The sequence below is a fragment of the Oncorhynchus mykiss genome, chromosome 12 (genome assembly GCF_013265735.2).
Source record: "Oncorhynchus mykiss isolate Arlee chromosome 12, USDA_OmykA_1.1, whole genome shotgun sequence".
NCBI lineage: Eukaryota > Metazoa > Chordata > Actinopteri > Salmoniformes > Salmonidae > Oncorhynchus > Oncorhynchus mykiss.
Window position 1 is genome coordinate 11,746,278 of NC_048576.1, and position 16,337 is coordinate 11,762,614.

The 16,337-nt window shown below is 41.2% G+C and overlaps 2 protein-coding genes across 17 annotated transcripts in view; one reads left to right on the forward strand and one right to left on the reverse strand.

Moving 5' to 3' along the window:
• The window catches only part of LOC110536969 (endoplasmic reticulum metallopeptidase 1), a 46,040-nt gene extending 40,686 nt beyond the window's left edge, over positions 1-5,354 (forward strand). Inside the window, exon 16 of the mRNA XM_036936926.1 lies at positions 1,522-5,354. Within this exon, the coding sequence (XP_036792821.1) occupies positions 1,522-1,698 (177 nt within the window). The 3' untranslated portion in view covers positions 1,699-5,354. The remainder of the gene's footprint in view (positions 1-1,521) is intronic.
• Positions 5,355-5,457: 103 nt separating this feature from the next.
• Positions 5,458-16,337, reverse strand: part of LOC110536968 (guanine nucleotide exchange factor subunit RIC1) — a 90,699-nt gene continuing 79,819 nt past the window's right edge. For 5 of the 16 annotated variants that reach the window (XM_036936923.1, XM_036936925.1, XM_036936922.1 and 2 more), the window contains exons 25-27: positions 16,001-16,178; positions 10,768-10,956; positions 5,458-10,173 (exon numbers count right to left, since the gene is read on the reverse strand). In XM_036936923.1, the coding sequence (XP_036792818.1) occupies positions 9,882-10,173; positions 10,768-10,956; positions 16,001-16,178 (659 nt within the window). In that variant the 3' untranslated portion in view covers positions 5,458-9,881. The remainder of the gene's footprint in view (positions 10,174-10,767; positions 10,957-16,000; positions 16,179-16,337) is intronic. The other 11 variants (XR_005034862.1, XR_005034861.1, XR_005034871.1 and 8 more) reach the window with 11 other exon arrangements.

Below are 16,337 nucleotides of genomic sequence, written 5' to 3' on the forward strand. Positions count from 1 at the left end.
GATATGGAGAATTTTCAGAATACGATTAGTATCTTTTTGTAATTATCCATGATTGGCAAAAGTATTTTTCAGCTGCCAGAACACATCTCTTTCACTCTGAACAACTATTGGCTAGTTCTTTTGTCTGTAAAGAAACAGGCGGGGTATCGGTTGAACCTGCTGCAATGATTGGATTAGAACAAGCCGCTATCATCTCCCCAGACAGATGCGTCCCTGTTTCACTCAGTCACCTGTCTCAGGGCACAAGTCTCCCTTTCTCCAAACATCGTGTATGAATCAGAATCCGTAGCTATTCATTGTTGTTTAATCTAGTTATTTCCTGGTGGAGGCCATTATGGTTGTTTTAGTCTGTCGACTTGGCGTTGTTTAGTAGGACTACTTGGTCTGTAATGATTCCATTGCTTTACGTCTGTTGTGTCGTGATCCAAGCCTATGCTTGCTGTTATTTCTTCTCACCCCAGGCATATTTCCCGAGTGACAAGTTTATTTTGATTGTACAAATGTTGTGGCATCATTTCCTAGAATTCTACACATATTGCCACGGAGCTGAGAGGAAATGTGCAGTTTTAAAGCTGATTTCCTGCAATTTTACACATTTTGCCATGGCTTATGCTATCTGAGTGACTCAAACAACACAATCAATGGGGGCTCCATACTCTGTCTGTATTCGATAGAATGTTGCTACCCCAAAATTACCCTTTTCAAACAATTTTCTTGTTCACTGCATGTTTTAGTCAAATACAAAATTAGATTGAAGAAAAGTACATATCTAAAGATGACTTTTCAACATTGCCTGAATCTCGCTAATATTGTAAAGCAACCCTCATGCCCCATTTCATGACGATGCTATCCACGTGTGTGCTAGCCTCTAGCTAGCTACCGACCGCAACATTAGCTAGCTAGCCAAGACTAACTACAGAAACCGATTGTACAGCTACAAGTAGTGCTTACCTGTGATTAAATGTTTTCCACACACATAGCTATGTGTACTTGGACACCGGGTAGCCAAAATTCCCTGACTCTCCCACGCTGAATAGCCTGAAGCCACAGGGCTCTGCCCACAGGCTCTATTTCCCTATGTGGGAGCAGAGCAAACTAGAGTTTTGGGATTTTTGACCTGGTTTGATGTACATTGCAGTTTTTCGATTTCTGTATGATTTAAAAATCAACTAAGAAGTTGGCTCTTTTTCAGGGGAATCAATTGGAAAGACTGATTGGTGGGCGTGGTCTAGGGGATCTTATGACGTGAATATCGACTGGGAGTATGCATGACATTTTTTATTTCAGATTCTCCCTGGCTGTCTAGTTTTTATTTTGGTGGTTGTTAGTTCTCAAATCTTATTTAAAAAATATGTTGGTCAATTATATTTTCTACTAACTTGGTTTTAGTCTTTGGTTTACACTGAAAATGAAATAAATCATTTGTTGGAGTGGCGGCAACGATTTGTGAATATAGGGGAAACACTGTCCATATATGATTGTGTGTTTTAATGTGTATATATATATATTTCTCCTCTCCAGCCTCCCAGAGAAGAGGATCCGTCAGGCCCAGAGGGAATGATCTCAGTAGCCATCTCATCTCATTACTTCTTTGGAGAGGACCAGAGGACTGTTCAGCTAGAGGACATGCTGAAGAGGTTCCCTAAATGGGCCTTCCCCTCTTCCTGGGTCTCCACCTATCACATGTACCGATACTGACACCTAGGCCTATCCGATGTACACACTGGGAGGCACCTACCACATTTACCCATACTTGAAATACTGGGCCCGTTGTTGGGCCTGCTTCCACACACACATTTGAGAGACCCGACCATCACTGTGTCAATAGCTAACAGGAGGGACATTAAAGCAACATTATTTATAAACAGTAACAGTAGGACTAGGGAACGGTCCTTATAAACAGTAACAGTAGGACTAGGGAACGGTCCTTATAAACAGTAACAGTAGGACTAGGGAACGGTCCTTATAAACAGTAACAGTCGGACTAGGGAACGGTCCTTATAAACAGTAACAGTCGGACTAGGGAACGGTCCTTATAAACAGTAACAGTCGGACTAGGGAACGGTCCTTATAAACAGTAACAGTCGGACTAGGGAACGGTCTTATAAACAGTAACAGTAGGACTAGGGAACGGTCTTATAAACAGTAAGACTAGGGAACGGTCTTATAAACAGTAACAGTAGGACTAGGGAACGGTCAACCAGTGTTCAGTAGAGTTCCTTTATTGTGAGGATGAGGGTAAATAGGTAGTTTTAAAAAAAAAACTATTTTTCTTCTCGCTCTCTGACAAACTGTTTTGCATGTATGGCCTTGCATGTTCCATCTCTGGCAACAAGCACAAGGTCTTCAGCGTCACTCACTAGTTCAGTTAAAAGGCTACTTCCTTACAAAATGAACCGTTTCATGTTTTTACATTTTAAATAAGAAACAAACACAAAAAACCTACGGAAGTCGAAATTCGTTAAGATGTCAAGGCCAGTACAGTAGTCTGAAGGCGAACAGGATTGAATTGTTCCAGTAAAGTGAAAGCCTTTTGTGTGATTTACTTACGGTGAGCTCGCTAATGTGCCAGGATATTTTGACTTGTTTTAACGAGTGATCGCAATGTCGAAAATAGAAATGAAGCAATTAACTCATCACCGAATTAATAAATCTTTTAGCTGGGTATTGCGATTTTAAACGTATTTTCTGTCCATCAAGAAACACACTGATTTAGATAGTTTGGTTCTCTTCAACTCAGTCATAAACTAATGGTGCTTTTGACATTTTCCTCAAACTCTGAACCACAGTGCTCTAACCTCCTAAACAACTGCAACAAGGCAGTTGTTTTAATGCTGTGGCCCTTTTTCAAAACAACACCTCACCAACTCCAATTCATTTTGTCCTACTGATGTCCCTCATCAATGGTACTTCCTGTTAACAGTCAAATGGGTTTAAAAAAAAAATCCTACTTCACATGGTGTGTTTTTGCCCATCATGTGCAAGGTGTATATCAATATTTTACAGTGGGATATTATAATACTAGTTGCTGATGTCATAAAACAGACGGACAACACCCTTTCTGGTGTTCTAATAAGTTTATTCCGATGGTTGAAGCCTGCGGTGAGTGTGTTGAAGCCTGCGGTGAGTGGGTCAGACTCTTGCACATAGTTCCTGAATTGACCCCCAACCCGGTTTAGAACATCATGGTGTTTGACTGCAGGACAGCAGCTCCTGCGAACACTGAGGTTGCGCAGGGTCTGTGTTCATAAAGAGTCAGAGTGCTGCAACAGGATCAGTTTAGCCTTTTAGGTCATAACAAATACGGATAGAGGGGGACCTGATCCGAGATCAGTACTCCTACTTTATGAATAAAGCCAAGCTATTTTCTCTGTACCTGCATGGTGAAGTCTTCATAATTAATATAATTCGCAATATTTTGAAACAGCACTCAGAACGGTTGTTACACGCGGCTAATAGTTTACTGTCGTCTCTCCTGCTTTCCACACCAAGCCCCACCCCGTTACTCAAGCAGCACATTTTATTTGATTACAAAAGTTCACCTAAGTGTTTATCGCAATTCCGTTTTTTTCCCCATATCGTGCAGCCCTACTTGATGGCTCGATGTGTTACCTCTGAAGTAGGTATTTGGGGTTTTGTGAAGACTGACCAGTACTTGAGATGTGATAAGGATTGTTACTAGGCAACTGGGGTGTTGATTTGGGCAGTCTCTTGGACTACACTGCTGTGGCTAGTACCAGTTTGTGTTGAACAGTCGCCTTGTTTTGAATCCAGCGATGCATCCTCTCTCTCTCTGAGCAGGTGAAAGGATGGAACCAAGCTAATGTGCTTTCTAGGTTCTAGAATGCCACATGGTTGTAGGCTAGAGGGATCGGTTGGCGTCATGCATCTTAGACATAAGGGGTTCTTGCCACATGCACTTACCTGTAAAAAAAAAAAAGGTCTTAGCAGGATTGTACAGCAACATTTTGTAAATTATGTAGTTAAGGGTTTAAAAAAACGATTTGTCATATCCATCACTGTGGTGAAAAACACAACCCAGTATACTCTTAAATATGCATGATGAATACAAGGTGATGTTTTTCTTGAGAGGAAAGGAGGAAACTAACGAGCACACGTCTAAAGACCTTTAGCTAGTGGCATCGTTTAATGAAGTTTTGTTTATGCCTGAACTTGCACCCTATTGACAAGAGCCGTATAAAAGAGCCGTATAAAAGTAGTGCACTAATACAGGGAATAGGCAGCCACCTTAATCAGAGGTATATCAACAGCTCAGGCCTGATGGATGAAACAAATATACAGGTGTAATTTAAACGTTTAGAAAATGTATTGATTTATTTCTATCAAGTATGGTGGGATCTGTAATTTAGGTTAAGAAATATCCCCGTAGGTCCTGATTCTGTAATTACAAAACGATTGGTGACTAATGTTCAGGTTCACTACCCCAAACCTTCCCGTTGACTCAAGCGTACTGTACACTGCCTTCTTAAAAATATAACTTCATGTTTTGTATGGATTTCTCAACATAACTGTGTTGAAATTGTAAAGTGATTTTTGGTTTATGGTAATGACATTTGTCAGTACTGTCAAACTTTTCTTATGCAGTCATTTATCATAACATTTATGATTTTACAAACAAACAAAAAAGTAATGCAGGGAATCAATCTGATCACACCTTGTCGGCAATGTTCACTCGTTCGTGGTAAAACGCTGGCTACATGTTGCTTCAATAATGCATTTCCATTAAAATGGTGCATTGCTGCCAAAACGCGATCAGATTGAATCCTGGCATAAATCCCCACTCAATTCAAGCAAACATCATAAAACATTTACTGTAAATATGATACTGACATTTCTCGAGCCTCGTCCTTTTTCAATACCAATATTAAGGTGAAACATTTCATTGAAACCATTTATGGGTCTCAAATGTTAATTTTGTAGAATGATTGTGAGAAAGGATCTACTTTCCTTAAATTCTTTAATATGCCTGAATAAAGGAAACATTTACCTGCACTTCAGTTGGAAAAGTGGTAACTGAAATGCATCCACGTTTGAGTGATTGAGTGTTTGCTGGGACATGTTCAATTTCGTTCGATGCAACTACAGTATCTATGCCTATTTTAACTGCAGTGTACTCTTGGGTCACTGAATAAAGTGCAGTTTTGTATAACATGTTAATTATTTAAAAGCAATCATACTTTTGTAAATTTTTTATTTGATTAATTTGTCAACTGGGAGGGTTACATCTAACCTTTTCAAAATCAGTAATGTAATCCCAGATGGGATTAACATGGTTGATTTGGGGAATTGTGTAACAGGGTATTTTGATTACAAAAATAAACTTGAAATGAACACTTGTGTCCAGTGATTTACCACCATGTAATACATGTTGCTTTTAGTTGTCTTTAACAAAAATTAAATATCAATGGTGATGCAGGAAATACAAATAAAATGGCCTTGGTTTTAAAAAATAATTTATTGTTTATGTACAGGAAAAATTAGAAAACCAAAATGAGTAGAAAAGGCAAATTGTACAAGAAACAGTATCTAATACTGTACACTGCATTGAAGATGTCCACCTATCGTGACCCAGGGAATGTTACTGCGTCCAGATATGCTATTCTTTACAATATGAAGGAAAACAATGTCCACCTATCGTGACCCAGGGAATGTTACTGCGTCCAGATATGCTATTCTTTACAATATGAAGGAAAACAAAAGACGTCCTTCATGCAGATTTTGTATGAAAAGAGTACCGCTGTCATCATGCTTTTCCCCAACAGCAGAGACAGACACACGAAACAATAGACTTCTAGTCCTCAGATGGAAACATGAAATGTGTATAATCAGAATATCGATAAACTGTCTTAAGTACTAACTGAAAAATGTGTTTAAAGCAGCAATGGTTCTTTCATCAGAGGGGTTCATTTTACCTCTGCATATACAAGCACTCAAGTCACGTTGACCCAAGGCCTCAGAACATGTCTTTGGTTAGCCAACAACCTTATTACGTTAGGTAAACTTCACAGCTGGGGTTTGTTGTGGGCTTGAGAGCAGACAGTAAGCTACTGCATCTACTGTACTGGCAGCAGAGGACAGATGGTATAGAAGCACATCGATGCTGTGTAGTTAACTGGCGTCCCAGTTCTGTTTGTGCCGTGTTGCCAACATGACAATGACAGAAATGGAGTTGGTACAGTAGGACGACACGAACCAGTCTGGGACTCAGGCTAGTGTACAGTCACGGCCAAAGAGGTTCTCGTAAAAACAACGCTGCAGAACAATACAATCAGAATAGAGGCAAATACAAACTACAAGCAGTGAGCTGCAGCAAAATGTTTAAAAATACACACTACAAGCACAGTGAGCTGAGGCAAAATGTTTAAAAATACACACTACAAGCACAGTGAGCTGCAGCAAAATGTTTAAAAATACACACTACAAGCACAGTGAGCTGAGGCAAAATGTTTAAAAATACACACTACAAGCACAGTGAGCTGCAGCAAAATGTTTAAAAATACACACAACAAGCACAGTGAGCTGCAGCAAAATGTTTAAAAATACACACTACAAGCACAGTGAGCTGCAGCAAAATGTTTAAAAATACACACTACAAGCACAGTGAGCTGCAGCAAAATGTTTAAAAATACACACTACAAGCACAGTGAGCTGCAGCAAAATAATATTTAAAGTACAAACGTTTTGGTTGGTATGAGTGACAGTAAAACATGTGGAACTGAATGTAAATACAAAAAAAATTAAAGGCTGAAACAAAGCAACGTTTCAGAATTGCACAGTTTAACAGTGATGTACTGTAGGTAAGTGGAGACCATGCACAGTTTAACAGTGATGTACTGTAGGTAAGTGGAGACCATTAATGTACTGAACCTAGCTGATATAGAATACACACAGTAAAGAAAACCGCTGTGTTCACAGAGCACTAACAATTGTCTGGAGAAACAGCTGATCCAGGACCAGTATTTCCATTTAGAGCTCAATGAATACATGGGGCCCTGTTCCTAGATCAGCGTTCGTACTCAGTTGCTTTGTGGATATGAGCCAGAGTTTTGCCGGCTGTTAAAGATGGCATCTGCAGTAGGGTGGCGCCACTGGCCGCCCCACCACCGTTGTTGCTGAGGAGCGTCGTGCAGCATGGTGAAAACAAGGCAGTACATATTAAGCTCTTCTGTCACGTGTCCAATGATGTCAGAGGGGGAAAAAATAGTAACCGTTGTTGTAAAATCACAAATGGATGTGGCTGTTTCACCATTGATTCCCGTTTGAAGGTTGAGAGCTCTATGCTGGTCAGGAGGCGGGATATTGACCTGGGCCTGAGAGAGCTCTATGCTGGTCAGGTGACAGGATATTGACCTGGGCGCTGGGCCTGAGAGCTCTGTGCTGGTCAGGTGACAGGATATTGACCTGGGCCTGAGAGCTCTATGCTGGTCAGGTGACAGGATATTGACCTGGGCCTGAGAGCTCTGTGCTGGTCAGGTGGCGGGATATTGACCTGGGCCTGAGAGCTCTGTGCTGGTCAGGTGACAGGATATTGACCTGGGCCTGAGAGAGCTCTATGCTGGTCAGGTGACAGGATATTGACCTGGGCCTGAGAGCTCTGTGCTGGTCAGGTGACAGGATATTGACCTGGCGGGATATTGACCTGGGCCTGAGAGAGCTCTATGCTGGTCAGGTGACAGGATATTGACCTGGGCCTGAGAGAGCTCTATGCTGGTCAGGTGACAGGATATTGACCTGGGCCTGAGAGAGCTCTATGCTGGTCAGGTGGCGGGATATTGACCTGGGCCTGAGAGAGCTCTATGCTGGTCAGGTGACAGGATATTGACCTGGGCCTGAGAGAGAGCTCTATGCTGGTCAGGTGACAGGATATTGACCTGGGCCTGAGAGAGAGCTCTATGCTGGTCAGGTGACAGGATATTGACCTGGGCGCTGGGCCTGAGAACAGACTACAGTACAAGTTGAGGCAAAAGCAAATAGTTCTGTTTTAGTTGCTTTGATATAGCCGAAATAAAACAATTTGAATGAATAATGAAGGCTAACATTTTCCCATTAGCAATAACACCACAACCAATAAATAATAATACTGACGATCATAAAAGATTCCATGTGAGGATACTGTACTTAGTCTTTACTGTTCCACATCATACACACAGGAGCTGCTTCTGAAAGCAGCGTCAGTGTTGGAGATATTTTCAGTTTTACATGATCGAGATTTTGGTATGTTACTGCCATGTTACCATGGTGATAACAACCAAGCCCTTACAGACTTAAATTCTTATAGAAACAATGTCAGAATACATTAAATAGTATAGGACCTATTCAACTCCACAGCCATTGCTAAGTAGAGACCAACACAATCCTACCTTAAGAAAACGATACTGAAATGTGACATTGAATTAACACCAAAGTGTGCATCAGTTGGTGTTTTCTCTATTTAAAAATGGGGCAAATAAAAATTCTCTGGCATGACATCAACACAAAGTGAATTATGAATATAGTTTGTCTCAGTTTGGATCCTCCAGCATGACGGAAGCCAACTGAACAGTAATGCTTCAATTCTAGAGCCAATCCTAAAGCATGTGTGTAAAGACGCAGGTCAGGATGGCCATAATAATTTGGTTTGTCCTCAGAGAATGGTAGATTCTCCCTTCAGGGGTCAGTCATGGTTTGGTTGAGGCCTGGTCAGGCCCTCGTCAATATCATTCACCTCCAATCCAGTTCATCACACACACGTCTTCTCTCTCCTCCAACAGAATTCTCACACTAGTCTTTAATATCTTAGAGAGGGGACTGACATCGTCTCATGAAGTAATGTTGTAGAATAATATCACATAATTGACCAAGGCATCAGTAAATGTCTTTAAATCCACGGTACAGTCGGAGGTAACACACACTTTTCATTCAGTGCATCTCAGAACTTGTCCAGCACATTTCAGGGGCGATTCCTTGCAAAAAGTTATATCTGAACTCAGTTGCACAAACTGTGACAAAAATATACAGTTATAGGTTAAACTTTCTGTAATGTGGAATGAGCCAATTAAGCTTAATATGTGACAGGTCTGACAGACAATAACCCGGATGCTTTTTGCCCAGCACGTCGTCACGGCGATCTAACATTTTTATCTAGACACTATAGCCCAGACAGCATTTCTCTGATCTGAAAAGCATATTTTGGTAAAATGCTAACTTGCAACACAAACTGCCTGCTTTAGTCCCAGAATAAAGCCTGACTAGCCCAAACTCAGTCTGGTAAATTCTTGTCTGTGAGCAAATTTCTTTAAAAAAAAAAGTTTACTTGGAGCAAAATAAATAGGAGGTTAGAAGCACGTCATTGATCATATCTATATTTTAGGTAAGATTTTTTGTTTGTTATGAATCGGCTGTGTCCTGACTAACGATGTCTGCAATGACTCAACTGGACAATACTGACACTCTTAAAACACAAGAGCCCACTCACTCACTCACTCACTGACCCTGCTCCACCACCGGGATGAACGAGTATCCGGACTGGAGAGAATGTCCTCTTGCGTTTGAGGCTTCCAAATGTTACACACACAGTGTAGTAATACACACAATACCATGACACACACAGTCTCACACACAATGGACAATATCAGAGTCCACGTGAGTCAACAAACTGGTTCCAGACACACAGAGTTTAGTCTGAGACTTCCAGTGTCTCTCTTCCTCATCCCGTGTCCCATCACGCCCGCCCAGCAAGGTCAGAGGTCAGAAAAGGGCTGTATTCATCAGGGCTTACCGTAGCAAAAAGTTTAAGTCAATATAGTCAGTCCCTCCCTGTTTCAGTCCACTTTCTTCCGTTTGGTGCCTAATGAACATGACTCAGGTCAGGACTGGGCATGTCAGGACAGAGTGCAGTCGTACACCCCCTCGTCCACCGCCTGTTCCTCCTGCTCCTCTGGAACTCCGCCGTCCTCTGTCCCTAACCCCCGAGGGGGCTCCAAAGGAAGGGCCAGACCCAGGAGAGCAGGCCCCCTACTGTCTTCCGCACTCGGGCCTCCGGGCTGGGGCTCAGCCAGCTTCGAGTTGGAAGCCCCTGGCAGGAAGGCTTCAGGCTGGATCTGCTCTACAGAAGTCTCTATGAGCTTCTGTAGCTGGGGCCGGATCAGGTTCAGGAAGGGCTTATAGCCCAGGCTACAGGGAGTGGAGAGAAGGGGGAGTCAGTATCAAGCTCACAACATTCATGAACTTCACTGTGCCCTTGCTACAGCTGCTATAGAATATGTAACATCCTTTACACTACAGTTCCACTAGTGTTCTGGATGAATACAAATCAGTTTTAATAATGCAGATATATTGTGGCTTCCATCAATGTAATTGTCTGCATCATTTCCAATCCCCCCCAAAATATATTTTTTGTAAACATATACACTATGTCCTTGTTTTTGAAAGAAAAGCTAATTTTTTGTCCATTAAAATAACATCAAATTGATCAGAAAAACAGTGTAGACATTGTTAATGTTGTAAATTACTATTGTAGCTGTGAAAGGTAGATTTTTAATGGAATATCTACATAGGCGTACAGAGGCCCATTATCAGCAACCATCACTCCTGTGTTCCAATGGCACGTTGTGTTTGCTAATCCAAGTTTATCATTTTAAAAGGCTGATTGATCATTGGAAAACCCTTTCGCAATTATGGGCCTATGTACGTGAGCGACAGACAGACAGAGCGAGTGACAGACCGAGCGAGCGACAGAGAGCGACAAAGACTAACAGAGACACTGACCAGTCAGTGGAGGCCCATGCTTCGACCCCTAGCAGGCCGGAGCGGACACTCTGGACGGTCTCATGAGGAACCTCGGGGCTGTCCAGGAAGTTGACCACCTGCTTAATGACTGTGGCCTCTCTCAGGATCAGACCAATCACAACACACCACTCCAGACAGCCAGCCTCCATGAACACATGCAGGAGGTACCTGAGGACAGAGAGAGATCAGCTATAAAAAAGGCATGGTCTATAAGGGACTGGTTTCCCAGACACAGAGTAAGCTTATCCCAACACTAAGAAGCATATGGTCAATGGAGATTCTCCATTTAGTTCATCTGAGTCCAGGGAAACATACTTAAGGATACACAAGCTAAGGCTGACAAAATCACACAAGATATATACGCAAACCTACATATGAAACCAACACACAGACACAAACAAATATGTCACCGCAGCCATACGTCTAGGTTGGGTTGGGAAGTGGGGTGGAGGAGTATTAGTAGCAGTAGTAGAAAAAAGTACTCGATTGTCATACTTGAGTAAAAGTAAAGATACCTTTCATAGAAAAATGACTCAAGTAAAAAAAAATCACCCAGTAAAATACTGCTTGAGGAGAAGTGTGAAAGTATTTAGTTTTAAACTTAAGTATCAACAGTAATTGTAATTGATAAAATATATTTAAGTATCAAAAGTAAAAAGTTTAAATCAGTTCAAATTCCTTAAATTAAGCAAACCAGACGGCACCATTTTTTAAAACAAATTTAATTTACAGATAGCCAGGGGCACACGTCAACACATTTACAAACGAAGCATTTGTGTTTAGTGAGCACCAGATTCAGAAGCAGTAGGGATGACCAGGGATGTTCTCTTGATAAGTGTGTGAATTTGATCATTCACGCATTCAAAACATAATGGGTAGTTTTGGGTATCAGGGAAAATATATGGAGTAAAAAAAGTACATCATTGTCTTTAGGAATGTAGTGAAGATAAAGTTGTGAAACATAAATATTAAAGTACAGGGCCCGTTTGCATAAAACATCTTAAGTAAATGTTCCCCTCATTTTCCCTTAAAATGTTCTTAACTTTGAAATAAGTTGCACAAAACATTTTAAGGCAAATTTCTCCCTTAAATTAAATGAAAAAGTTAAGGGTGCCCCTGAGGTCCCTTAAAACTTCTCTAATTCTCATTTGGAATTTTGAAATTCAACTGCCTGCTACTCATCCCCAGAAGATAAGAAATGCATATTATTAGTAGATTTGGATAGAAAACACTCTGAAGTTTCTAAAACTGTTTGAATCATGTCTGTGAGTATAACAGAACTTATGTAGCAGGCGAAACCCCGAGGACAAACCTTTCCGTTTTTTTTTTTAGGTAAATCTTTTCAATGTGTTTTCATTGGGAATCCAGATTTCTAAGGAACTTGCTTGCAGTTCCTATCGCTTCCACTGGATGTCACCAGTCTTTAGAAATTGGTTGAGGCTATTCCTTTGTGTAATGAAGAAGTACGGCCATCTTGAACGAGGGTCACTTCATGTGTACTGTTTGATAGAGGCGCATGACCAGAAAGCATGCTTCAGTTTGTTTTCTTCATGTATTGAACACAGATCATCCCGTCTTCAATTGTATCGATTATTTACTTTTTTTAAATACCTAAAGTTGTACTACAAAAGTAGTTTGAAATGTTTTGGCAAAGTTTACAGGTAACTTTTGAGATATTTTGTAGTCACGTTGCGCAAGTTGGAACCGGTGTTTTTCTGGATCAAACTCGCCAAATAAATTGACATTTTGGAGATATAACGACGGAATTAATCGAACGAAAGGACCATTTGTGATGTTTATGGGACATATTGGAGTGCCAACAGAAGAAGCTCGTCAAAGGCATGATTTATATTTTTATTTCTGCGTTTTGTGTCGCGCCTGCAGGGTTGAAATATGTTTTCTCTCTTTTGTTTCATGAAAGTCTGATTTTTATTTTAATTTGGCGCTCTGCATTTTCTCTGGCTTTTGGCCAAGTGGGACGCTACCGTCCCACATATCCCAGAGAGGTTTTAAGTGCGTCATTCAGTATGGATAGAGGTATCCCCTTTCATTCAGTATGGATAGAGGTATCTCCCTTTCATTCAGTATGGATAGAGGTATCCCCTTTCATTCAGTATGGATAGAGGTACAGTGCCTTGCGAAAGTATTCGGCCCCCTTGAACTTTGCGACCTTTTGCCACATTTCAGGCTTCAAACATAAAGATATAAAACTGTATTTTTTTGTGAAGAATCAACAACAAGTGGGACACAATCATGAAGTGGAACGACATTTATTGGATATTTCAAACTTTTTTAACAAATCAAAAACTGAAAAATTGGGCGTGCAAAATTATTCAGCCCCTTTACTTTCAGTGCAGCAAACTCTCTCCAGAAGTTCAGTGAGGATCTCTGAATGATCCAATGTTGACCTAAATGACTAATGAAGATAAATACAATCCACCTGTGTGTAATCAAGTCTCCGTATAAATGCACCTGCACTGTGATAGTCTCAGAGGTCCGTTAAAAGCGCAGAGAGCATCATGAAGAACAAGGAACACACCAGGCAGGTCCGAGATACTGTTGTGAAGAAGTTTAAAGCCGGATTTGGATACAAAAAGATTTCCCAAGCTTTAAACATCCCAAGGAGCACTGTGCAAGCGATAATATTGAAATGGAAGGAGTATCAGACCACTGCAAATCTCCCAAGACCTGGCCGTCCCTCTAAACTTTCAGCTCATACAAGGAGAAGACTGATCAGAGATGCAGCCAAGAGGCCCATGATCACTCTGGATGAACTGCAGAGATCTACAGCTGAGGTGGGAGACTCTGTCCATAGGACAACAATCAGTCGTATATTGCACAAATCTGGCCTTTATGGAAGAGTGGCAAGAAGAAAGCCATTTCTTAAAGATATCCATAAAAAGTGTTGTTTAAAGTTTGCCACAAGCCACCTGGGAGACACACCAAACATGTGGAAGAAGGTGCTCTGGTCAGATGAAACCAAAATTGAACTTTTTGGCAACAATGCAAAACGTTATGTTTGGCGTAAAAGCAACACAGCTGAACACACCATCCCCACTGTCAAACATGGTGGTGGCAGCATCATGGTTTGGGCCTGCTTTTCTTCAGCAGGGACAGGGAAGATGGTTAAAATTGATGGGAAGATGGATGGAGCCAAATACAGGACCATTCTGGAAGAAAACCTGATGGAGTCTGCAAAAGACCTGAGACTGGGATGGAGATTTGTCTTCCAACAAGACAATGATCCAAAACATAAAGCAAAATCTACAATGGAATGGTTCAAAAATAAACATATCCAGGTGTTAGAATGGCCAAGTCAAAGTCCAGACCTGAATCTAATCGAGAATCAGTGGAAAGAACTGAAAACTGTTGTTCACAAATGCTCTCCATCCAACATCACTGAGCTCGAGCTGTTTTGCAAGGAGGAATGGGAAAAAATGTCAGTCTCTCAATGTGCAAAACTGATAGAGACATACCCCAAGCGACTTACAGCTGTAATCGCAGCAAAAGGTGGCGCTACAAAGTATTAACTTAAGGGGGCTGAATAATTTTGCACGCCCAATTTTTCAGTTTTTGATTTGTTAAAAAAGTTTGAAATATCCAATAAATGTCGTTCCACTTCATGATTGTGTCCCACTTGTTGTTGATTCTTCACAAAAAAATACAGTTTTATATCTTTATGTTTGAAGCCTGAAATGTGGCAAAAGGTCGCAAAGTTCAAGGGGGCCGAATACTTTCGCAAGGCACTGTATCTCCCTTTCATTCAGTATGGATAGAGGTATCCCCTTTCATTCAGTATGGATAGAGGTATCCCCTTTCATTCAGTATGGATAGAGGTATCTCCCTTTCATTCAGTATGGATAGAGGTATCCCCTTTCATTCAGTATGGATAGAGGTATCTCCCTTTCATTCAGTATGGATAGAGGTATCTCCCTTTCATTCAGTATGGATAGAGGTATCCCCTTTCATTCAGTATGGATAGAGGTATCTCCCTTTCATTCAGTATGGATAGAGGTATCCCCTTTCATTCAGTATGGATAGAGGTATCTCCCTTTCATTCAGTATGGATAGAGGTATCCCCTTTCATTCAGTATGGATAGAGGTATCCCCTTTCATTCAGTATGGATAGAGGTATCTCCCTTTCATTCAGTATGGATAGAGGTATCCCCTTTCATTCAGTATGGATAGAGGTATCCCCTTTCATTCAGTATGGATAGAGGTATCTCCCTTTCATTCAGTATGGATAGAGGTATCCCCTTTCATTCAGTATGGATAGAGGTATCCCCTTTCATTCAGTATGGATAGAGGTATCTCCCTTTCATTCAGTATGGATAGAGGTATCCCCTTTCATTCAGTATGGATAGAGGTATCCCTTTCATTCAGTATGGATAGAGGTATCTCCCTTTCATTCAGTATGGATAGAGGTATCCCCTTTCATTCAGTATGGATAGAGGTATCCCCTTTCATTCAGTATGGATAGAGGTATCCCCCTTTCATTCAGTATGGATAGCGGTATCCCCCTTTCATTCAGTATGGATAGAGGTATCTCCCTTTCATTCAAATCAAATCAAATTTTATTTGTCACATACACATGGTTAGCAGATGTTAATGCGAGTGTAGCGAAACGCCATTCAGTATGGATAGAGGTATCTCCCTTTCATTCAGTATGGATAGAGGTATCCCCTTTCATTCAGTATGGATAGAGGTATCACCCTTTCTTTCAGTATGGATATCAATATAAATAGTATTTGTGGAGGTGAATGTTGCTTTCCTCTGTCCTGGTTTCAAAGGGGAAACATCCACCAGCTAGCTACGTAGCTAATGGAAGGTGCACAATCCATGGCTACAAAGCTACTGTAGCTAGTTGGCTAACTCTGTCAGTTAGCTGGATGTGCTAGAAAGTAATAGAAACAAGTTGAGAAAACAAAAAAGGTGTTTTATCTTCTGAATCAAATTGTTTCTACAGTCTTGAATGTATAAGTTCTATTATGTGATCTCCCAGAATAAAAACTCTCCCTTTGATAAGAGATGTTCAGGTCATCTCCGTGGTAACTGGAAACTTTCTGCTTTACATGCCTTCAAGCTACCATAAAACTATTGAATTATTCCCTTACCAAGGGGAAATTATTCCTTAAGGTAAACCCTCTCTGTCGCTCTGATTGGGCTGTCAAATAGAAGTAGAAATCCTGTCTGAGTGGCAGGACAGGCTTACCGTAGCTGGACCTGGGACTTGTGTGGTCCCTTGTTAGCCAGCTCCATGGAGATGTGTTCCAGCTCAGAGTGGGTCAGACTGAGAGCAGAGAAGTTCTCATCCACCATGGTCCAGTCTCCATCCACCATACTGCTGGTCTCTGTCAGGTCTGTGGCAGAACCGATACTGCACTCCTCCGCTAGGGAGAGAAAGATGGGAGGGAGAATGAGGAAGGGAGATAGTTGATGAGGAAGGGTAGAAAGCGAGAGAGATATGGACACTCCACAACACCGTTCAAATTGACACAAACGCAGAACAACGCCAAATTCATGAGAAGTTGAATGGATTAGAAAAAGCT